Source organism: Chiloscyllium plagiosum, unplaced genomic scaffold (genome assembly GCF_037043375.1).
Source record: "Chiloscyllium plagiosum isolate Xiang-an unplaced genomic scaffold, Cpla_swu_hap1 HiC_scaffold_19, whole genome shotgun sequence".
Taxonomy (NCBI): Eukaryota; Metazoa; Chordata; class Chondrichthyes; order Orectolobiformes; family Hemiscylliidae; genus Chiloscyllium; species Chiloscyllium plagiosum.
In genome coordinates this window covers 49,640,460-49,664,084 of record NW_028270157.1, presented here as the reverse complement: position 1 = coordinate 49,664,084, position 23,625 = coordinate 49,640,460, and the positions used below count along the sequence as shown (strand labels likewise).

Here is a 23,625-nt window from a genome sequence, read left to right as displayed (position 1 = left end):
TGATTCCAAGGCTTAATTTACACGACAGTTATACAAGCTAGGATTGAATTCCTGGAATTAAAACTTGGGGAGTGATGATTAATCTCTTCAAATTAAGGGAACTGGGAGTGGACAGAGATAAACTATTTCTGGTGGTAAGGGAGTCTAATATTTAGAGCAGCAATCATGTGACTGAAAAAAAACGATTTTTCAGGACTGAAATTGGGATGGTATGGTACAGGTTTGGACCTATTCTGAAAATAACAGTTAATGCTAGATTAATTGTAAAATAATTCAATAGAGACCGGTATCCCATCACAAAGTCACCTTTTATTTGCTCATGAACAGTCCTTCACTATAATACTGCATCATACACATTCAGGCACCAGATTGTTTCAGATTTAGATGTTTCAGCAAGAACAAAGAAGATGGTAAAAGAGGTGAGGGTGTGGCATTGTTAATCAAGGATATCACAGCAGCTGAGATAACGTTTGAGGACCTCATCCACTGAGGTTAGAAACAGGAAAGGAGAGGTAACCATGTTGGGAGTTTTCTCTCGGCCTCTGAATTGTTCCAGGGATGTAGAGGAAAGGATAGCAAAGATGATTCTCATTAGGAGTGAGAGTAACGGTAGTTGTTAGGGGGAACTTTAAGTTCCCAATATTGACTGGGAGTACCACAGTTCAAGTAGTTTAGATGGGTCAGTTTTTGTTCAAGTTGTGCAGGAGGGTTTTCTGGCACACAGTGTAGATAGGCCAACAAGGGGAGATGCCACATTGGCTTGGGTACTGGGGAATGAACCTGGCAGGTGTTGGATTTGGAGGTAGGTGAGCACTTTGGCGATAGTAACCATAATTCGGTTATGTTTACAATAGCAATGGGCAGGGATAGGTATATATACCACAGGGAAAGAGGTATAACTGGGGGCAAGGCGATTAGGAAAGATTTAGGATGCAAATGATGGGGAAGGAAACTGCAGGAGATAGACACTCTTAAAACGTGGAGTTTATTTAACAAACGGCTACTGCGGGCCCTTGGTAAGTATATACCTATCAGGCAGGGAGGTGATTGTCGGGAGAGGGAGCCATGGTTTACTGAAGAAGTTGAAGCTCTTCTCAAGACGAAGAGGAAGGCCTGTGAGGATGAGGCATGAAGGCTCAGTTGGGGGCTTGAGAGTTATAAGTTAGCCAGAAAAGATCAAAAGAGAGGGCTAATAGGAGCCAGGAGGGGACATGAGAAGTTGTTGGTGAATAGGATCAAGGAAAACCCTCAGGCCTGCAATACATATATCAGGAATAAAAGAATGACTAGAGTAACATTAGGGGCAATCAAAGATAGTAGTGGAATGTTGTGTGTGGAATCTGAGGGCATGGGGAAACGTTTAATGAATATCTTTCGTCAGTATTTACATTGGAAAAGGGCAATGTTAGTGAGAATACGGAGACACAGGCTACAAGATTAGATAGGAATGTGGTTGACAAAGAGGAGGTTTTAGCAATTTTGGAAGATCTGGAAATAGAGAAGACTCCAGGGCCGGATGGAATTTATCCTCAGATTCCTGGGAAGCTAGGGAGGAGATTGCAGAGCCTTTGGCTTTGATCTTTGTGACCATTATCGACAGGAGTCGTACCAGAAGACTGGAGGATAGCAAATATTGGTTTCCTTGTTTAAGAAGGGGAGTCAGGACAACCCTGGTAATTATAGGCCAGTGAACCTTACTTCGGATGTGGGTAAGGTGTTGGAAAATATTAGAAGAGATAGGATTTATAATCACCTGGAAAGGAATTATTTGATTAGGAATAGTCAACATAGTTTTGTGAAAGGTAGGTCATGCCTCACTAACCTTATTGAGTTCTTTGAGAAGGTGACAAAACAGGTGGATGAAGGTAAGGCGGTTGATGTGGTATATATGGACTTCACTAAGGTGTTCGGTAAGGTTCCAAAAGGTAGGATGTTGCACAAAATAAGGAGTTTTGGGATTGAAGGTGTTTTAGGGGTTTGGATCAGGAATTGGCTCGCTGAAAGAAGACAGAGGGTGGTGGTTGATGGGAAATGTTCATCCTGGAGCTCAATTACGAGTGGTGTGCTGCAAGGATCTGTTTTGGGGCCACTGCTGTTTGTCATTTTTATAAATGATATGGAGGTGGGCATAGAAAGATGGGTTAGTAAATTTACAGATGACACTAAGGTAGGCAGAGTTGTGAATTGTGATGAAGGATGTTGTGGGAGAACAGATTTCTGTGGTTAGCGTTGCAGTTTTTTGAAGATGGTTTATTAGTTCATGATTGACAAATATTAAGATTAAGTTGACCTTGGCAGCTAGTGATGATGCTGGAAAAGCACAGCAGGTCAGGCAGCATCCAAGAAGCAGGAAAATCGACATTTCGGGCAAAAGCTTGACTGACCTGCTGTGCTTTTCCAGCACCACTCTAATCTACGTTCTGATCTCCAGCATCTGCAGTCCTCACTTTTGCCTAGCTGGTGGTGGTGGTCTATTACAATCTGGATTATCTTAAGTTAGGCCAAAACCAGTGCTAGATTTTGGCTTTGACTTAAACTCTTAATTGTAGGACCTAATTCAACTGCAAATAATGATGACTGTCAAATTAAAACAAAAAGTTTACAAATCTGGATTAGTTACAAAACCCATTCCAGGTACAAACGCTTTCACAAATTTTAGCAAGCTTATTATGTTTACCATTGTAAGTACAAAAGAAATAATACTTGGAAAAATTGTGGTCTTTCAGTTGATCACTTTAAGACACCAGTTCACAACACAGTTTGACTGAGCACACGTTTCTTGTTTTCTGTTCTGTTGACTGGTATTCTGTCTTTGGTCTTCCTTGCTGTCTTGTGCATCAAACCACACAGGATCTCCACTCTAACTCTTGCTAGCTACTACCCCCCATACATGGTTAGAGACATCTTGAGGTCAGGTTGGCTTATGGGTGTCTGAACAGTTCATGGTCAATCTTTGGCTTGATGGTGTCTGCCCAATTCTGATTTGGTTTCTTGAAAAGCTGTGGTCATCTTAGTGATATCGCTTCCTGCTGACTCTTTCCATTTACATCCCAGGCACTTTACAATCATTCCTCTCATAACAGTATGTCTATCTTAGCTCATCAACTTTATACATCTTTACCAAGGTAGCATATCACCAAACAAGCCATTTATGTTTGACTGGAATATGTAGTGTCACCTTGTGCTTTGCTATCGTTTTGAATGTCCCAACTGATGCACGTTTAACAAAAAAGTCAGAAGAACTACAGAACTCAACACATGATGTAATACGACAGTATTCTCATATTAAGTATGCATACATGCAAACTTTATGAAAGTCACAAGACTCAACTATTGTAAAACATGGTTGTAACCTTGAGCACAATCATTTAACATCAAAGCATTCTCACATTTTTTTAGCCTAAGCTTATATTAGCTTGAGCTATTAAATAAAAATCCATCAACCTGTGACTTTTGTTCAACCTTGGCTACATGGATTTCTTTTTGGCAAGTGTTTACGATTAACCACACTCTAACAGAATTAGTCTAATCCCTCATGCTTAATCAAGTCAAAATTATTTTTGAAAAATTACTGAAATCTATACCAGTGTGGATTGCTTTGGAATTATTTCTCTCCAGTGCTGTTTTATTCACATTATCTCTGGGGTCTTATACCAATTACTTTTTCAATTTAACAAGGGAAAGATGTTCAATATTATTGTGATTATGTGGACAATGGCCAGGAATGGAATATTTGGGGATATTCAGTATTTGGGAAAAATGGGTCAAAAGGAAAGGGAGATGGGGATAGCATGAGTAGTAAATGATGAAATCAGCACAGTAGTGACAAAGGATATTCACTCAAATCTAGATGTTGAATACATAATAAGGGGCAGAAAACATTTGTGGGAACTGCTGTAGGCCTCCGTTCAATGGTGAAAAAAGAATGACGTTATCCTGGAAATCACAGATGCATACAGCAAGCGTACTACAGTAATCATGGGTGACTTTAATCAAAACAGACTGGACAAACCAGCAATAATATTGGTGAATGAATTCTTAAAGCATGTGCGAAGACCTGGATGTCAAGAACAAACTAGGAAACAGGCAACTGTGCGTTGCATTTTTTTGCAATAAAAAGGGATTAATTAATAATCTAATTGAGAGAGATACTTTTGGGATCGTAGAATCCCTACAGTGTGGAAACAGGTCCTTAGGCCCAACAAATCCACACCGACCCTCTGAAAGGTAACCCACCCAGACCCTTTTCCCTAACCTATATCTATGCCTGATTAATGCACCTAAACGGAACATGATGGGCAATTTAGCCAATCCACCTAACCTACACGTCTTTGGACTGTGGGAGGAAACCAGAGCACCCAGAGGAAACCCACACAGATAAGGGGAGAATGTGCAAACTCCACACAGTCACCCGAGGCTGGAAGCGAACCTGGGTCCCTGGTGCTGTGAAGCAGCAGTGCTAACCACTGAGCCACTGTACCATCCTAAAGAGTTAGCTTCCCATATTAAGATCTGGTGCTGCCAGGATTTGAACCCCACATGTCTCGCTGACTAGACAGGCACTTTTCCCAACTAACCCATGGCACCACACTGCATGCGTGTGTGAACATTGGGATGAAAAATGAAGTACTCCAATCTGAAATTGGGATCTTGAATCAAATTAAAAGAAACGAGGTACATTTAAGGCATGAGTTGGCTATGATACATGAAAAGACATGATAGTGGATCGGCAATGTCTAATGTTTAAGGAATGAATGCATACATTGTACGCCAGACTCCAGTGCCAAACTGTAATAGGAAAATGTTCCAACTATGCCTAGCATAAAAAAATCTAAAGGTAGATTCCGATCCAAAGAAATATAAGATTGTGAGAAAAAAATCAGCATCCCAAAGATTGGAAGTAGTATAGAATTCAGCAAAGGAGAACCAAGGGATTTGATTAAGAAGAGAAAAGTGAGAAAGTAAGCTTGCAAAGAGCTATAACCATAACCAAACCCTCAATGTTGCAGATATTGGCTTGAGGTAAGATTAAATTAGAATTTAGAAAATACTACTTCTCATGATTTCTTGCTAACTTGAATTTATTCTTAAATGTTGCTGTGCATGCTTGCTTGGAGATTTGGGAACCCCAATCCTTTTGAATTGGGAACATACTTGTTCTGAGCTCTCTCTATCTGTTCCTCGAATGCCTTCAAATACTGTGCCACTGATTTATCTAGCTGCTTATTTCTCTGTTTGAGTTAGCTCAGTCATAATTCTGCTTTGTAAAACTGGTCTTCTCCCAGTTCAGAGCTTGTACTATTTTGAGTTCTTCAGAAGAAGGGTCAATTGACCTGAAACATTAACACTGCTTTTTCTCTCTCCACAGTTGCTGCAAGTCCTGCTGATTTTTCTAACAATTTCTGTGTGCAAATTTAAACTGTTGGGTGTGCTTTAAGCTGCATTATGATGCTGGGGGACAGGTCATTTTAGTGAGTGTAGACATTTGTGATGGTCAGGTTTTTAAAAATGGAGCAGGAGTCATTTAATTTCAGATGTTCTGTGTCTTTGGTGAGACTTTTCTTGATGGCTAGACTGTTTGGTGGCAGATAACAGCTGTCACTAAAGTAAGCTTTCCAACTGAACGCCTGCTGTCAAAAAAGGTGGCTGAACACTGGCTCATGGTATAAACAGTTAAAATCCATTAGCAAGTGGATTTTCTCAGGAACAACAAAGCTGCACAATGTGACCAGCATCAAGAATATACCAGGTTGATATTGAAACCTATCCTGGCCAAACCATAAGCTACTTTCAAACTGTCACCCTGCAAGAAACTCGGTTTGGGGACCACATTCCCAGGGAACCAATTCATTGCAAATAGGGGTAACAAGGCAAATTACATAGTGTGCAGTTCTAATGCAGTGTTAATTTGCCCTTCATAAAAGTGACTATAAGATCTTGTATTGCAGGTAATGATCAGTAGTTAATAGCCATCCAAATAAGGTATTTGATTGCTCTGCTGTTGTTTTATTGGAGACTAAAAATGCTTGGAGCAAGGAGATCTTCATCCTTATATTGATTTGCCTATCATCAGACCTGTAGTATGCTAATCCTATATGCATCTAATTTGTGTGTGTCATTTCCTTGATAATTGAGTAATTGAGCAACATAACTGCGTAAATGTTGAAATTTAACATTGAAAGCCAGTCACTACTTTAGTGTATGAAGTTAGATGTTTTATGGCTTTTAAGAAATGTTCTACTTTATTCTTCTTTGCATTACAGCACCTTCAAATGACAATTCAGGCATTGCAGGATGAGCTCCGAATTCAGCGGGATTTGAACCAACTCTTTCAGCAGGACAACAGCAGTAGAACAAGTGAGCCATTTATTGCTGAGTTAACAGAGGAAAATTTCCACCACCTTCATACTGAACATGAGCGTCAGGCCAAAGAGCTATTCCTATTGCGCAAGACTCTGGAGGAGATGGAGCTGCGTATTGAGACACAGAAGCAAACACTCAGTGCCCGTGATGAATCTATCAAGAAACTGTTGGAGATGCTTCAGAGCAAAGGACTGTCCTCAAAGGTAATGGAAGAAGATCATGAGCGAATCCGCCGATTAGCTGAAGCAGAAATGCTTGTGAACCAGTTAGAAAACATAGTTGAACAAAAAGAAAAAGAAAATAATCAGCTGAGAGAGGTAAGCATTATTTTGTATTTGAACACCATTTCTCTGAAGTGTCTCTTTTCATAGTGCAGATTTCCTTACTTCGGGCACCATTCAAAGATATAGGAGCAGGTATAGGCCATTCAGTCCATTGAGCCGGCCTGAGATTCAGTGTGATCATAGCTGATAAATATTTCAACACCTTTTGCTCAGCCCATCCCTATGACTCTGTATGCCACTGGGAATCAGAAATCTATCAATTTGCAAACATGTTCAAAGACTCTGCTTCCACAGCTGCAAATGATCGTGAACTCCAAAGGTTCACAATTCTCTAAGTAAAATTGTTGCTCTTCACCTTGGACCTTATTACTAAATTAAGCCCCGTGGTTCTAGGTTCACTAGCCAGCAGAAACATCTCACTTACTTCTGCCCTGTTATCCCTTTAAGCATTTTGTAAGTTTCAATGACATCATCTCTCATTTTTTGAAATTCTAGAGAAGTAGTTCCAGTTTGCCCAATTTTTCTTCATAGGACAATCTACCAAGTTGAGGGGGACAAGCCTGGTGAACCTTGTTACACTCCCTCTACGGATACCAAAATTGCAGGCAGTACTACTTCTGTAGTCTAACCAAGCTCCTATACAATTGAAACAAGACTTCACAACTTTTGTACACTAACGTTTTTAAATAAACAATTCATTGGCCTTCCTAATAGCTTACTGTATCTGCAGGTTAGCCTTCAATGACTTAATGACAAAGACATCTAGGTCTTTTATGGACGCTTACACCTTCCAACCTCCTGCTATTAGAGAAATACTTTGTACACCTGCTTCTCCTACTAAAGTGGATAACCTCACATTTTTTTCACAATATATTCCATCTGCCATGTTCTTGCCCATTCATGAAGTCTTGTCTAAATCCTTCTAAAGCTGCTTTACGTCTTCCCCTCAAAAATATTCTGACTCTGCTTTGTATCATCTGCAAATTTGGAGATTACATTTGGACCCAAACAATATATTATGAAGAATTGGACTCCCAACTCCCTGATTATTGTAGTACCTCACTAGTCATACTCTATTAATGTGAGAAAGACTATTTATTCCTGCTCTGTTTTCTGAAAATCAAAGGGTGCTACATCTAATTCAGTAATATATTCAAGAAAGTCCAAGTTCGTTAAAAGCTCTCCGCACTCGCAAATTCATGCTGACTATTCACAATCAGGTCGTTATTAATCCTATGATTATTTATCTCTAGCTTTTTTTTAGTAGATTCTAGCATTTTTCACTACTATTGATGGAAAGCTAACGGATCTCTAGTTTTCTGTTTCTCTCTTGCTTCCCTAAATAATGAGGTACCATCTGTGAGCTTCCAACCTGCAGGAATCATTCTAGAGTCTATAGAATTTTGGAAGATAATCATCAATTTGTTGGCTATCCCTTTAGCCAGTTCCTTCAACATTCTAGGATGTAGAACCATGATGTCCTGTGGATGTAATGGCTTTTTGGACCCATTAATTTCTCCAATACAATGTTCTTACAAATGCTAATTTCCTTTAGCTCCTCCCTAGTGACTTAGATCTCTGATTCTGGGAGATTTCTGGAATCTTCCTCCAGGAAAACAGAGACAAGATAATCATTTAGCTTCTTTACAATATCTCGGTTCTTCATGCTGTCACGCAGGACGTTCTCCTGATTCTGTTTGTATTGGAGTCGCATTTGTTTTCGAAAACACTTCCTGTGTGTACCTGTAAAAACAGTTACAATTGGTTTTTATTTTTTGTTAGATTGCATCGTATTCTCTTCACCCTTTCCCTTATCAGTTTTTTTTGGTCGTCTTTTGTTGCATTCTCCAAATTTATAGGCCTTTTCTTTTAGTTTTATACAGTTTTGAACTTCCTTTGTTAGTTACAGTTGACTGATCCTTTTGAGTTTATTTTCATCTTGAAAGAATGTATGGTTTATGATAAGTCGTCGTCTTTGAGAGGCGAGGGGGAAATGAGGACTACAGATGCTGGAGCTCAGAGTCAAAACATGTGGTGCTGAAGGCACACAGCCAGTCAGGCAGCATCTGAGGAGCAGGAAAGTTGACATTTCAAGCATAAGCTCTTTGAAAGACTGTCCATTGCATAGTTATGCCTATAATGTATTTTCCCAATCCACCTACTCCCATTCCAATTTATGCCTCAATCCTTCATAATTTCCCGTATTCAAACTTAACACCCTTGCTTCAGAATGAACCACTTCACTTTCAAACATAATATAAAATTCTGTCATACTGTGGTCACTCATCATCAAAGGTTATTTTGTGACAAGATTGATAGTTAGCCCTTTCTTATTACATAATATGGACATAACATCTAATATGTTATGTCCTCCAGTTGGCTTCTCAAAATATTGCTCGAGAAAACCATCCCAAAACACACCAGAAACTTGCTAAGTAATTGGTAATATTTTATTTCAGTACCTAAGCTAGCAACAGAGGTGCAAACTTGCAATCATTATTCATCTGCGCCCCAGCACTGTTATGGAAGCACTACAGATTTCCTGTGATCTAACAACGAAAAGGCATTTTCTCGCGGGGAATTAGGGATCAACAATGGGGTTAGCCAGTGACACCCACATCCCTTGAACAAATGAAAAGAAAATTTCGGTATAAAAGATTGGTTGTACTTACGTGCATTTACTTACCATCTGGAAAAGACCTAGTTTGAATCTATGTGGGAACATCCTCCCTGGTCAATAAGTAAATAACAACAGCCCAGCTCTGGAACCTTCACTCACCTCTGAGAGAATACCAGACTGGGACCTGCGTGGGAACACTTCTTCTAAATTGCCTCTCTGTGCAGTTTTTAAAAAAAATTGTGAAGTGTCATTACAGAGAGGTTGGGAGCTGATGGTCTGTTGAGCAGCTGTTGCTGTGGGCTGTTACAACATGAGTAACTTTTTTGAAAAAAAGAGTGAATTCTAACTAGCACAGAGAATGTGGGGATTTGTTCTGAAGAAAGGTCTCTGGACCTGAAATGTTAACTCTGCTTTGTCTCGACAGATGCTGCCAGACCTGCACAGTTTTTCCAGTGATTTATTTTCTTTTCTTCTGATTTTGATCTGATTTTCCTCATCCACAGACTTTTTGTTTCAGTCCTTCAGATAGTTTGTTTGGGTACTGGTATGCAAAACTATTGATTGGTTTCATGAACAGCTCCTCCAGACTGAGTACAAACTTTATTTGCTCAGTATTCATGAAGATTCAAGTCCTGCATGATTACTGCATCAATATTCAGTTCCCAACCTTGATCATGTCTCTGCAACAGCATCTTTATAATAGCTATTTAATCAAACCAAGGCTCTTTGCCAATTCTCAAAAGAACAGTTCATATATTTTAGCAGGTCTGATTTTGCTGCAGTGTTTAGTGGATGTCTCGGAGGCTAAACAACACGAGGTAATTTCTAATCAACTGTTCAGAGATATTATTACACACCTGAAGCAATTGAAACTTGAAGATTGGCTTCCTGACTTGGAGGTAGGGACACTACCATTGCACCACGATTACATTGAATAGTTGAATTGTGAGAACCTTGAACTTCAAATGTAAATGAGAACTGTACTTGACCTTTGCATTAGCTTAAGATATGCAATGTAACTTGTGATATTGTAGCATAGCAACAGAGGGCACTGCTTCTTAAGAAACTGGGTTTAGAACATCAGTGCAATAGTGAAGAGCTGAAAACTTCTGATAACTTAAATTTTCTACCCTTGGAAATTGATAAAATTGGTTTACTTTTATAAATCTATAGTTTTAGGATAAATAGTAACAGATTTAGAATAGAGATGAGGTAAAATTACCACTTCTCTGAAAATCTGTGAATTCACTACCTCAGATGGGGGTAGATGGTGGGACATGGAGTAAACTTAAGGAGAAGATAGATAGGCTTTTAATTAGTAATGGGTTGAAAGTGGGTAGGAAAGGAATTGAGGCCAAGATGAGATCTACCCTAATTGTATCAAATAGTGGAACAGGCTTGAGGGGTTGAGTTACCTGTGCCTGCTCCTAGAGAACATAAGATTGCTGATCTTATTAACTAGATTTCTTGACACAATTATTGGTTAATTATCAAAGCAAAAGTTCATCAAAGGCAGTGCATTCGTTTCTTAAGCTAAACTGTCAATTATATCAAAGCATAAATGCTTATCCCTCTAAATATTCCCAAAAAGCATACATGTGCACATTCTGTCTCTCACATTCACTCTTCAAGGAAAAAGAATTTCTCTGCAGGGATTAGCTTTCAGGGGAAAAATAGCACTTCAGCCAATGAGTTATTCTTGATGACAAAAAGATGAAGTGCAGCATTGTTTTGAACTCTGCCACTGTAATGTTTTTGCAAGTGGAGTCATATCACTATTCACACAGTTGTTGATCAGTTTGAAGTCTGTCCCATTTAGTGTGGCGGTATTTCTTCACTGTGAAGAGGGGCTTTGACAATAGGAGGAGTATGCAGTGGTCTCTTCTACCACTACTGTTGTAGAAAGTTGCATCTGCGATTGCTACACCGGCGAGAATGAAGGTTGGCTTCCTCACCACCTAATGGTTAGTTGATGCAATGGTGTTAATTTCACAAAATTTGCTAGATTGTGGAAAGGCTTCATCAGAGTGAATTCTTACGGAATGAGGCAGCAAACTGGAAACTCTAGCCAGTTAGCTTGATGTTCATCATTGAAAAGGTGTTGGAATCAATGACTTAAGATTATAGCTGGAAATTTAGCGAAATTCAGTCATTGGGAAGAGTCAACATGGTTTTATGGAAAACAAATAATGTTTAACCAATTGATTGTAATTTTTTGAATGAGGAATACGGAGATAAGGGGAGCCTGTTGACTTTGATTTTTGGACTGGCATGACGGAACATAAAATGTCATTGGGCCAAATCAGAGCTCATATTGGCGGGGTAACATATTGGGACTAATAAAGGATTGGCTGACAGAAAACAGTATACACAAGTGGATCTTTTGCTAATTGGCAAAATGTGACGCGTGAAGTCCTGCAAGAATTTATGCTGGGGCCTTAACTTTTTGTAATTTATATTAGATGAAGGTAATGCAAAGAAAGGTAGGAAAATATGTTGCCAAGAGAACAAAAGATTGCTGATGTAAAGAGAAAGGTTGTACGGGCAAAAATCTGGCAGATGGAATATACTGTGAGGAAATGTGAAGTCATTCACTTCAGGGAGAATAACAAAACAGAACTACTTAAATAGAGAGGGATGCAGAATTCTGAGCAGCAGACTGACCTCTTTTTACAGAGGGTGGGATGTGCTGCCAGAGAAGGAAGTGGAGGCAGATACAATAGCAGTGTTTGAGGCATCTTGACAGATATGAATAGGTAGGGAATAGAGGAATATAGACTGCGTAGAGACAAAAAGGTTTTTAGTTTAAAAGACATCCTGTGTCTGCACAGTCTTGATGGGCTGAAGGACCTGTTCCAGTGCTCCATTGTTCTTCGTTCTTTGTTCAATGTGTTCTGGTGTATGTGTCACAAAGTTTATATTCGGATACAGCAAGCAACTCTGAAAGCTCATGGAATGCTATCCTTTATTATGAGAAGAATTGAACTTAAAAGGAACAGTGTGTCGGTGAGACCACATCTCAAATCTTCTATGCAGTTTGTTTTCTTATTTAAAGAAGAATGTAAATGCTTTGGAGTTGATTCAGATAAGGCTTACTACCATGTTTTATACCTGGAATGAGCTGCTGGGCTTGTAAGTTAGATAGGCTGGAGTTGCTTCCACTGGAATTTTGAACCGTGACCAGTGGCCTGTTTGATGTATATAAAATCATCAATGGTCTTGATAAAGCAGATTTGGAAATGATTTTTTCTCGTGGATGAGTGGTGCAGAACTAGGGGGTATGAGGGACAGAGGTGGAAATTCTTTTTGAGCGTTTTGTGACCTTTGTCTCTAAATGCAGTGAGAATAGGGGTAATTGAATATTTTTAAGGCAAGGCTGTTAGGTAAGGTTCCTGTTAGGCAAGGCAATCAGAAGTATGGGGGCAGGTGGGCAAGTGGAATTTGCAGGATCACAGATCAGCCTGATTTTTGTTGAATGATGGAGCAGACCTGAGGAGTAAATGCCCTACTTCTCCAAATTTGCATGTCCAGAAATCCATTTTTCATTTCAGTTTTAATTTGTGTAATATTTCATCTGGAATTTTCTTCTTTCTGAATGATGACACTCTCGGAGGAGGGTCCATAAATATCCACCTACTCACGACAGGGGAGCCCAACAAATGAGTGCAAAATACAGGCTATAATATTTGGAAGCATCCTAAACCAGAAGTATCAATTGGACAAAACATCTCAGTCTTCTCCTCAGATCCCAGCTGCCAGCCTTCAGCCACATTGATATAAAAGACCTGAAGGCTTTGGATATTAAAAAAGACAGGGGCTCTGATAACATTGTCGCGATTGTATTGAAGGCTAGTGCCCCAAATTATCCCCAACTAAGCAGTCCCAGTACAGTTACAAGAATAAATGTACACGTGGGAAAATTGCTCAGATATGTCTTGTCCACAAAATGTGGAGCTTTTCTTATTCTGTGAACAGGAAGTATTTTGTTGACATGTTTATCCTTCCAAGTGTAGGGCTTTACAACTTATGTAGAACTATATAGGGTACATAGCTCAATGTCAATTTGATTATAGCTATCAGAAATTGGTGGAGGCAGATACAGTTACAACATTTAAAAGACATATGCACAGGTACATAGAAGAATATGGACCAAACCAGGCAAATGGGAGTAGTTCATATTAGGAAACCTGATTGGCATGGATGAGTTGAAGTGCCTGTTTCTATAATGTTACCATGGTCTAACTAAATGATAGGATTGCTCTCTTATTAGAGAGAGATGATTGGAAGTTTAATGTGGGGTCACCATGCCACAGTTGAGGAGAGAGGTTGAGAAGGAGAGTCCTTCATAGTAATCTCTTTTAGTCTGGCATACAGATGTTTGCCTTCATTAGCTAGGTTGTAGAATATAGGAGCAAGGCAGTCTTGTTACAACTTCATGAAACATTGGTTAGACCACAGATGGTCGCCACACTATCTGAAGGATTGCAATGGAGAGGATACAGAGAAGATTCAGCAGAATGTTGCCTGGAATGAAAAGTCTCAGATATGAGGAGAGACTGGAGGGCTTGGGTTTGTTTTCTTTTAAGCAGAGGAGGCATACAAAATTATGAGAGGGATAGACAGTAGATTGTGAGAATTCTTTCCCCATGGCAGACTTGACTAAGATCAGAGGGCATATTTAGAGGGTGAGGAGCAAGTGTTTTGAGGAGATCTTGGAGAGAATTATTTCACACAGAGGGCGGCTGAAATATGGAACATGCTGCCTGAGAACATGGTGGACGCAGGTACTCTTGCTACGCTGAAGTATCTGGACAGGTACTAAAAAAGCAAGGTATAATAGGCTAAGGACCAAGTGCAAGTAAATGGGATTAATGTAGTTTGGTTTTTGTTGGTTTGCGCAGACACTGGGTCAAAGGTCCTGTTTTTATGTTGTATGACTGTAATTTGGCTTTGAAGGTAGTTCAGCGTTGATTTTTCTGGATACCCAAACTAAGTACCTTCTGATTTGTAAACAATTTGAACTTTGCAGGAATCTCGGTTTGGCAATATTATGAGATCGGGGGCAAAAAATTATATGAATATATAAGTGAAAAATTAGCTTTTCCATGTTGTAAAGTACAGACAAGCAGCTACTTCCATGGTGAATGTAATGGTGGGAATCAATCACCAAGTCGTAAGATAGTGCCCATTAATATAATTGATTATGCCAAACATTTCAGAGAGTTGCAGTCTTTCAACACTGCAGTATTGTTGGAAAACGATACCATGTGGACATATTTAACCTTTTGATAGTGATGATGCAACACTGATTAAGTAGGCACATGCTAACATTGAGCACATACTGAAAGTTCAGTGTAGAATCAAAGCGCAAACATGAAGGGATTCAAGTTCATAAATTTAGCTTTATCATATTCTTGCAAAACTGATAACTGTAAATTCAAGCTCCTTTATAAAGTTAATATACGTCATTCTCCTATAATGTGCATTTCATCAATGCAATTTGGTTGTAGTGCGATCGGTGAATTGGGGAATGATTTAAAAAAAAAATGCAAACTCCCGTTGGCTATCATGCGATTCTATCCCTGGTTACCTTAAGACCATTCTCTGTGTTTACTTCAGGTCAAGCAAAAGATGATGGGGCAGTTTTTTTCTGACCTTATTGTTGGCGTTTTTGAGGATGATTTTGGAAATTATTGCAGGAAAAAAGATTTGGATTTCAAGATTCTCTTCATTTTGGACAATACACCAAGCCATCCTCCCACCATTAGTGCGTTTCTGAAAACATCAAAGTGCTATTTCTACCTCCAAACACAACCTCTCTCATTCAACCCATGGACCAGGATGCAGTAGCTACCAAGGGGGTTAATGAGAACAGTGTTCTTCAATTTTGGAAGAGCTTTATCATTAAGAATGTCATTGACATCATTATGTAGGCTAGGGGTGATGTTAGTAAGGACTGAACAAAAACAACAAAGAAAATTACAGCACAAGAACAGGCCCTTCAGCCTTACAAGTTTGCGCCGATCCAGATCCTTTGTCTAAACCTGTCGCCTATTTTCTAAGGATCTGTTTCCCTCTGCACCCTGCCCGCCTCTACCATTTCTGCTGGCAACATGTTCCAGGCACCCACCACCCTCTGCATAAAGAACTTTCCACGCATATCTCCCTTAAACTTTTCCCCTCTCACCTTGAACTCATGACCCCGAGTAATTGAGTTGCCCATTCTGGGGAAAAAGCTTCTTACTATCCACCCTCTCTATACCTCTCATGATTTTGTAGACATCAGTCAGGACCCCCCTCAACCTCCGTCTTTCTAATTAAAATAATCCTGCTTGCATTCTGTTTGGTTAAAACTTCTCCCAGGTTATCTTCATGATTATAAAGGTGTTGAACCATCAAAGGAGCTTCCAGCAATCAAAGAACATTGTGCACTCTTGCACAGCAAATTGGATTTGAAGAAGTGGAGACTGATCTTAAACAACGTGTTGCTGCAGGGGAAATTGAAACTCAAGATAAAGATGATGAAGTCCAAAGTGCAGCACTATGAAAACTTTCCATTTTGTCTTCTATCCTGAGGGAAGTTGAGAAGCAGTTGCAGCTCTTAGAAGACAATGACTCCAATGCAGAGCACAGTAGGACAGCAGCAAAAGCAAGATTCCTTTTTTAAGCCAGTCCCCAAGAAACTGTCTGAGGACAATGAGCCATAGCTGTCCACTTCTGGACTAAATATTTTCTTTCTTCATAACCCTGCACCCAGAACCGCACCTGAAAAGAATGATGATGCTGATGATGACTCTCAGCCCCTGTCTTAACACAGTACTGGAACTCAGCAATCACCGAAATCCCTTAAAGTATTAAATTTATTGCATTATTTCATTAAAATATGATTTTAACATTTAGCTAGACTGTACTAACGCGTTAGGGTAACTATTATTTTTGTTTTGATTTTTACTGATAATTTTGGTAGTTCGTCCCAAACCTATTTTTCCCGTAGGCCCCATTATGTCTACTGTGCGATTTTCTAGAACACGAGGTCATGCAAGAATGCAACTATCGTGTTATAGTAGAACAATCTGTAGCTGAAAGAATGATACAGCAAGATGTCATGTTTTATGATGGTATACTACAATAAAGGATTAAAGGTTTGATTTTCTAAACACAATCTTTGCATGCAACTTGTGCTTCAAACTCCAAAACCTTTCCCTTTTTACTTTCAGAACAGTTGATAAAACTCAGCGGGTCTGGCAGCATCTGTGGAGAGACATTAGAATTCATGTTTTGGGTCCAGTAACCTTTGATCAGTGGACCTGAAGTGCTAACTCTGATTTCTGTCCACAGGTGCTGCCAGATCTGCTGAGCATTTTCAGCTCTTTCTGATTTCCAGCAATTTGTGGTTTTGTTTCTGATTTCCAGCATCCACAATTCTTTCAGTTTTAATTGAAACCGCTCACTACATGGGTGTATTTTACATTGTCCCCGAGCGATTACTGCGATGGTAGAACTAAGTGAATCTTGCAACCTTGTTTTAACTACTCAGGAATTTGGGGGCGCACGCTCATTCCCGTGCAGTGGACCATAGCTTCTTGCTGCCTGTAGCTACTTTTCTTCTCCTGGAGCCTTACAGAATAACAGACCTTTTGAGATATTCAGTACTTGCAACCTGGTATTCTTAACACTTGCCTCAAACCTGGAAACTCTCAGAATTCCCAACAGCATCTTAAATACCGTTTGCAAGTGCAAAGACCTTACTTGATCTTTCTAGTGACAATATAGCTACCTTTTACAATTTCAAGTGTGAATTCCTTGCATTAATCTCCTTGTAACCCTATCTTAGCCTTCCTTTTAATCTATAACAGGCAGATCAGTCGGGCATGTCAGGCAGACTTCAGCACTGGTTGCATGATCCCCATCATTTTGCCCTGAATTAAAGAGAGAGTTCGAAAACATCATACTGGCTTAAATGTCAACTGTAACCATCATTTCCTTCATCTCTTCAGGATATTCATCGGAGAATTGACGTGGCTCCAGAATCAACTAAAACGAAAGCGCTGCAGACTGTTATTGAAATGAAGGTAAATAAAGATCTTTACTTTTGTTTATTTTTATTATCATATTGGCGTGTCTATAACGGTTCAGTGGATTATCTAAATTTGCATGGGGAATGTTGATTTCTGTTTGAATTTCAAAGGTGTTTGACAATCTTTGATAGAGCATCTCAGGACTTGTATACAGAACAATCTCGAGACGGGCAGATAATATTCTGTTCGGATAACTGATTGGGTAACTGATAATGTTTTTATGGGACCTCGAGGTCTTTTCGGTTAATCTGCAATTTGGATAATTGACATTTGGATAACAGAGGTTGTGATGTATTAATACTTCCTTTTTCCACATCCATAAATATGTTTTGACATTTACTCCTAGTGTTACATTTTCTTTTTGTGAGATTGAATTGGAATAAAAGCTGAGTTGGTAACAAACATAATATGAAAAGCCACTTGATTCCTGATCTTTTGAATGTTGACCCTTTTGAATATTGAGCTTGCAGTATTCATTGTTTTGAGATTTTGGACTGTGACTGTTGAGAGCAAAACTCTGGTCATGATTAAATGGAACCATTATTTAAGAAGGTAACATTAGTTATTCAACTACCTTTACTCTGTTAGCATCAATTCAGGCTTGAATGACTGAATAGCCTATATCTGTCTATGTGCATGACATTATTCATTTATACAACTGGGAATTTCTGGTAGTGCATCTGAGGTCCTTTTCCAGATGACCAAACTAACACACTGGATAATATTGTGGCTGCTAGCCTTTTCCTTTTCCTTTTCCTTTTCCTTTCCTTTCCAGGAGAAGGTGTTTTCTTTTAGCTGAGAACATCAGTATCACTTTGGAGTCTCAATGGTTCATATGTTACAATTACAGATCTTCATTTTGGATGGTTGATCTTCAGATTATTCCATAGTGTTCTGACAGTCTAAGTTGACAGATGTACTTTGACCATAGAGACGTTGATTCTACAGAGTGTGGTCCATAGTAGGTGGGAGAGTGTATTTTAGGGATTTGTTTTCTACTCCCTGCCCCATTTGGAGTGAGCAGAGGGCATCTGGGAGAGGAGTACCCACAGAGGATGCTGCACAAAGATATTTTGTTCCTCATGCTAATGTCGAGTTGCCTGGGTATCGATTCTTGATTAGGGACTCACTCGGTCACAGCCCTGTTGTTAATTCTGTACTGCACATGACTTTCCATATAGACCTGTTAGAGCCTATATGTGACTTTATTTAACATGACAGCATAAGTCACAATCAGTCCACGTGATCTTGATGGTTATTATGCTGTCATGTGTGTCCCAACGAGCAGCAAGAAACTCCCGATGGCATAACTCAAGGAATTGTCAGACCACACATATCTCTCCGATACATCAAAGTGACAATCTATGGAGCGAGCTGCCTGGTTGTAGAAATGTACAACACTTCTTATATAGCTTAGCTGTAACCAATATGGTCAACGTCATCAGTGCTTATGCTCTTACTCTGGTCTATAAATCTCCCTTGGAGTCAAGATTAGATTAGATTAGATTAGATTACTTACAGTGTGGAAACAGGCCCTTCGGCCCAACAAGTCCACACCGACCCGCCGAAGCGCAACCTACCCATACCCCTACATTTACCCCTTACCTAACACTATGGGCAATTTAGAATGACCAATTCACCTAACCTGCACATCTTTGGACTGTGGGAGGAAACCGTAGCACCCGGAGGAAACCCACACAGACACGGGGAGAACGTGCAAACTCCACACAGTCAGTCGCCTGAGGCGGGAATTGAACCCGGGTCTCTGGCGCTGTGAGGCAGCAGTGCTAACCACTGTGCCACCGTGCCGCCCACTAAGTTCTTGCCTAATCTTGATGAAGGCCTTATTCCATTCCCAACGAAGAAAAGATCATTCTTCTGGAGAAATTTAATGCTGGGTTGGCCATTGCTCCAATATCTGGAGAGAAAAAGTAGAGTGGGAATAACTATTGTAAATGATGTTCTCCTGCAGTCAACGTATGTTCAGCATGCCATGATTGTGACAAATTACATGGCAGTATCCTACATCAAAGCACTGGCATCTAAAATAATGCCCTTGTTTATCAAAAATCAAAATGTTATATCTATATCACTTGACTCATGTGGGGGACGTTTGGTTGCTAAACACATCAATTGTGATGAGCATTGACCTCCTTATCAAAATGGAGAAAGTGAGGTCTGCAGATGCTGGAGATCAAAGTTGAAACTTTATTGCTGGAACAGCACAGCAGGTCAGGCAGCATCCAGGGAACAGGAGATTCGACGTTTCGGGCACAGGCCCTTCTTCAGGAATGATTCCTCATTCCTGAAGAAGGGCCTGTGCCCGAAACGTCGAATCTCCTGTTCCCTGGATGCTGCCTGACCTGCTGTGCTGTTCCAGCAATAAAGTTTCAACTCCTTATCAAAATGGCTCAAAAGATAGAAGATCAATATCTCAACGTTAAAGTAGTCTGATTGAAGGGAGGAATTCTAAGTGCAGCTTGTTTTTCCAGGACAGTGGGATTAAATAGTCATCTGCAGTACATTCCTGTGTCTTGACTGTAGGATTTCAGCATCATTATTACCAGGACTGATTTGGTAATGATGCTGACAAAGGCAGCATTCTTACAGTTCAAGGCTGATGCCCAAAGACAAATCCTGGAATGCAAAGGTCATGACGTGAAAAGAGAGAAAAGAGACGGAGTTTGAGAGATCCAGTAACATGCTTAATCTGATCTCATTTTCAATCTCTTGGTGTCATTCTTGTTCTCTCCCAGTCTGCATCCTGTTCTCTCCTGGTCACTGTCTCATTCTTTCTCAGTCATGATTTGGAAGTGCCAGTGTTGGACTGGGGTGTACAAAGTTAAAAATAACACCACACCAGGTTATAGTCCAACAGGTTTAATTGGAAGCACGAGCTTTTGAAGTGCTGCTCCGACATCGAGTGGTTGTGGAGTATAAGGTCATAAGACAAAGAATTTATAGCAAAGGTGTACAGTGTGATGCAACTGAAATTATATATTGAAAAAGACTTGGGTTGCTTTAGTCTCTCACCTTTTTAGAATGACCAAGTTGGTTTCAGTATTTTTATATGTAAACCCCAGAACATTTTTTAAAGTTACATTTTCAAGTGAACTTCAACAATCAGTGCTATGTCAGCTCAGATAATGCATTGAAAGTGTGAGGTGCCCTCTGTGAGGCTGTCTGTGCCCAAATGTTTAGACTGATTCTATTTCGATAAAAGAAATTTACAGAATCTTACATGGATTCATGCAGTCTTTGAGCAAAATAAAATTTAATACTGAAGGACAAATTTACCCCACAAACTTATTTGTGTGTATGGGGGATTGTGAGCGTCTGTGAGAGAGTGTGTTTATGTGTGAGTGTAAAGGGGTGTAAGTCTGTGAGAGGGTGTGTCTGTGAGCAGATGAGAGAGGGTCTGCATGACTGTATGGGTCTGTAGGAGTGTGTGTGTAAGAGGGAGAGAGTGAATGACAGTATGTAGTGCAGTGGGGTCACCTGTAGTGTGACATGAACCCAAGGTCCCGGTTGAGGCCATCCCCACGTGTACTGAGCTTGGTAATCAGTCTCGGCTTAGCCACTTTGTGTTGTCACCTGACCCAAAGTCCACCTTGGAGGATGGTCATCCGAAGATCCCAGGTCGAATGTCCCGGTCAGCTGAAGTGCTCTCCTACTGGGAGGGAACACTCCTGGCTGGTGATTGTTGTGCAGTGTCCATTCATCCATTGCTGAAACTTTATTGCTGGAACAGCACAGCAGGTCAGGCAGCATCTAGGGAACAGAAGATTCGACGTTTCGGGCACATGCCCCTCCTCAGGAATGAGCAGAGAGTGTTCAGCAGGAGAAGATAAAAGGTAGGGAGGAGGGACTTGGAGAAGGGGCGTTGGAAATGTGATAGGTGGAAAGAGGTCAAGGTGAGGGTGATAGGTCGGAGTAGGGTGGAGGCGGAGAGGTCAAGAAGAAGACTGCAGGTCAGGAAGGCGGTGCCGGGCTGGAGGGATTCGGCTGAGACAAGGTGGGGGGAGGGGGGATGAAGAAACTGGTGAAGTCCAAGTTCATCCCCTGTGGTTGGAGGGTTCCCAGTCGGAAGATAAGACGCTCCTCCTCCGACCGTCGCGTTGTTGTGGTTTGGCGGTGGATGAGTCCAATGACCTGCATATCCTCGGTGGAGTGGGAGGGGGAGTTGAAATGCTGTGCTACAGGGTGATTGGGTTGGTTCGTCCGGGTGGCCCAGAGGTGCTCTCTGAATCGCTCCGCAAGTAGGCGGCCTGTCTCCCCAATATAGAGGAGGCCACACCGGCTGCAGCGGATGCAGTAGATAATGTGGGTGGAGGTGCAGGTGAATCTGTGGCGGATATGGAAGTTTCCTTTGGGGCCTTGGAGAGAAGTGAGGGGGGAGGTGTGGGCGCAAGTGTTGCACCTCCTGCGGTTGCAAGGGAAGGTGCCGGGAGTGGAGGTTGGGTTGGTGGGGGGTATGGATCTGACAAGGGAGTCGCGGAGGGAGTGGTCTCTACGGAAAGCTGATAGAGGAGGGGAGGGAAATATATCCTTGGTGGTGGGGTCCGTTTGGAGGTGGCGGAAGTGACGGCGGATGATGCGCTGTACATGGAGATTGGTGGGGTGGTAGGTGAGGACCAGTGGGGTTCTGTCCTGGTGGCGGTTGGAGGGGCGGGGCTCAAGAGCGGAGGAGCGGGAAGTGGAGGAGATGCGGTGGAGGGCATCGTCGATCACGTCGGGGGGGAAATTGCGGTCCTTGAAGAAGGAGGCCGTCTGTGTTGTGCGTATTTTGAACTGGTCCTCCTGGGAGCAGATGCGGCGGAGACGAAGGAATTGGGAGAATGGGATGGCGTTTTTACAGGGGGCGGGGTGGGAGGAGGTGTAGTCCAGGTAGCTGTGGGAGTCGGTCGGTTTGTAGTAGATGTCCGTGTTGATTCGGTCGTCTGAGATAGAAACAGAAAGGTCTAGGAAGGGGAGGGAGGAGTCCGAGACTGTCCAGGTGAATTTGAGGTCGGGGTGGAAGGTGTTAGTGTAGTGGATGAACTGTTCAACCTCCTCGTGGGAGCACGAGGTAGCGCCGATACAGTCATCAGTGTAGCGGAGGAAAAGATGGGGGGTGGGGCCAGTGTAGTTGCGGAAGATGGATTGTTCCACATACCCTACGAAGAGGCAGGCATAGCTGGGGCCCATGCGGGTGCCCATGGCTACTCCTTTTGTTTGGAGAAAGTGGGAGGATTGGAAAGAAAAGTTGTTCAGGGTGAGGACCAGTTCAGTCAGTCGAAGGAGGGTGTCGGTGGAAGGGTACTGGGTGGTACGGCGGGAAAGGAAGAAGCGGAGTGCTTTGAGTCCTTCGTGATGGGGGATGGAGGTGTACAGGGACTGGATGTCCATGGTGAAGATGAGGCGTTGGGGACCGGGGAAGCGGAAATCCTGGAGGAGGTGGAGGGCGTGGGTGGTGTCACGGACGTAGGTGGGGAGTTCTTGGACTAATGGGGACAGGACCGTGTCGAGGGAGGAGGAGATGAGTTCGGTGGGGCAGGAGCAGGCTGAGACGATGGGTCGTCCGGGGCAGTCAGGTTTGTGGATTTTGGGCAGGAGGTAGAAGCGGGCGGTGCGGGGTTGTGGTACTATGAGGTTGGAGGCGGTGGATGGGAGGTCCCCTGAGGTGATGAGGTTATGGACGGTCTGGGAGATGATGGTTTGGTGGTGGGGGGTGGGGTCATGGTCAAGGGGGCAGTAGGAGGAGGTATCTGCGAGCTGGCGTTTGGCCTCAGCGGTGTAGGCCAAACGCCAGCTCTCTACACCGCTGAGGCCAAACGCCAGCTCGCAGATACCTCTCTCTACTTACTCTCTCTCTACTCTCTCTACTCTCTCTCTCTCTCACTCTCTCTACCCTCTCTCTACCCTCTCTCTACCCTCTCTCTCTACCCTCTCTCTCTACCCTCTCTCTCTACCCTCTCTCTCTACCCTCTCTCTCTACCCTCTCTCTCTACCCTCTCTCTCTCTCTCTCTCTACTTTCTCTCTCTACTTTCTCTCTCTCTCTCTCTCTCTCTCTCTCTCTCTCTCTCTCTCTCTCTCTCTCTCTCTCTCTCCCTACCCTCTCCCTACCCTCTCTCTACCCTCTCTCTACCCTCTCTCTACCCTCTCTCTACCCTCTCTACCTACCCTCTCTCTCTCTACCCTCTCTCTCTCTCTACCCTCTCTCTCTACCTCCCTCTGTCTCCCTCTCTACCCTCTCTCGCTCTACCCTCTCTCTCTCCCCTCTCTCTCTCTCTACTTCCT

General features: G+C 41.8%; 1 protein-coding gene across 9 annotated transcripts in view; it reads left to right on the top strand.

Annotated features, from left to right (window-relative positions):
- The window catches only part of LOC148146771 (ELKS/Rab6-interacting/CAST family member 1-like), a 922,009-nt gene that overhangs the window by 46,858 nt on the left and 851,526 nt on the right, over positions 1-23,625 (top strand). For all 9 annotated transcript variants that reach the window (XM_087997334.1, XM_087997331.1, XM_087997333.1 and 6 more), the window contains 2 exons: positions 6,264-6,680; positions 17,265-17,339. In XM_087997334.1, coding sequence (XP_087853460.1) covers positions 6,264-6,680; positions 17,265-17,339 — 492 coding nt within the window. The remainder of the gene's footprint in view (positions 1-6,263; positions 6,681-17,264; positions 17,340-23,625) is intronic.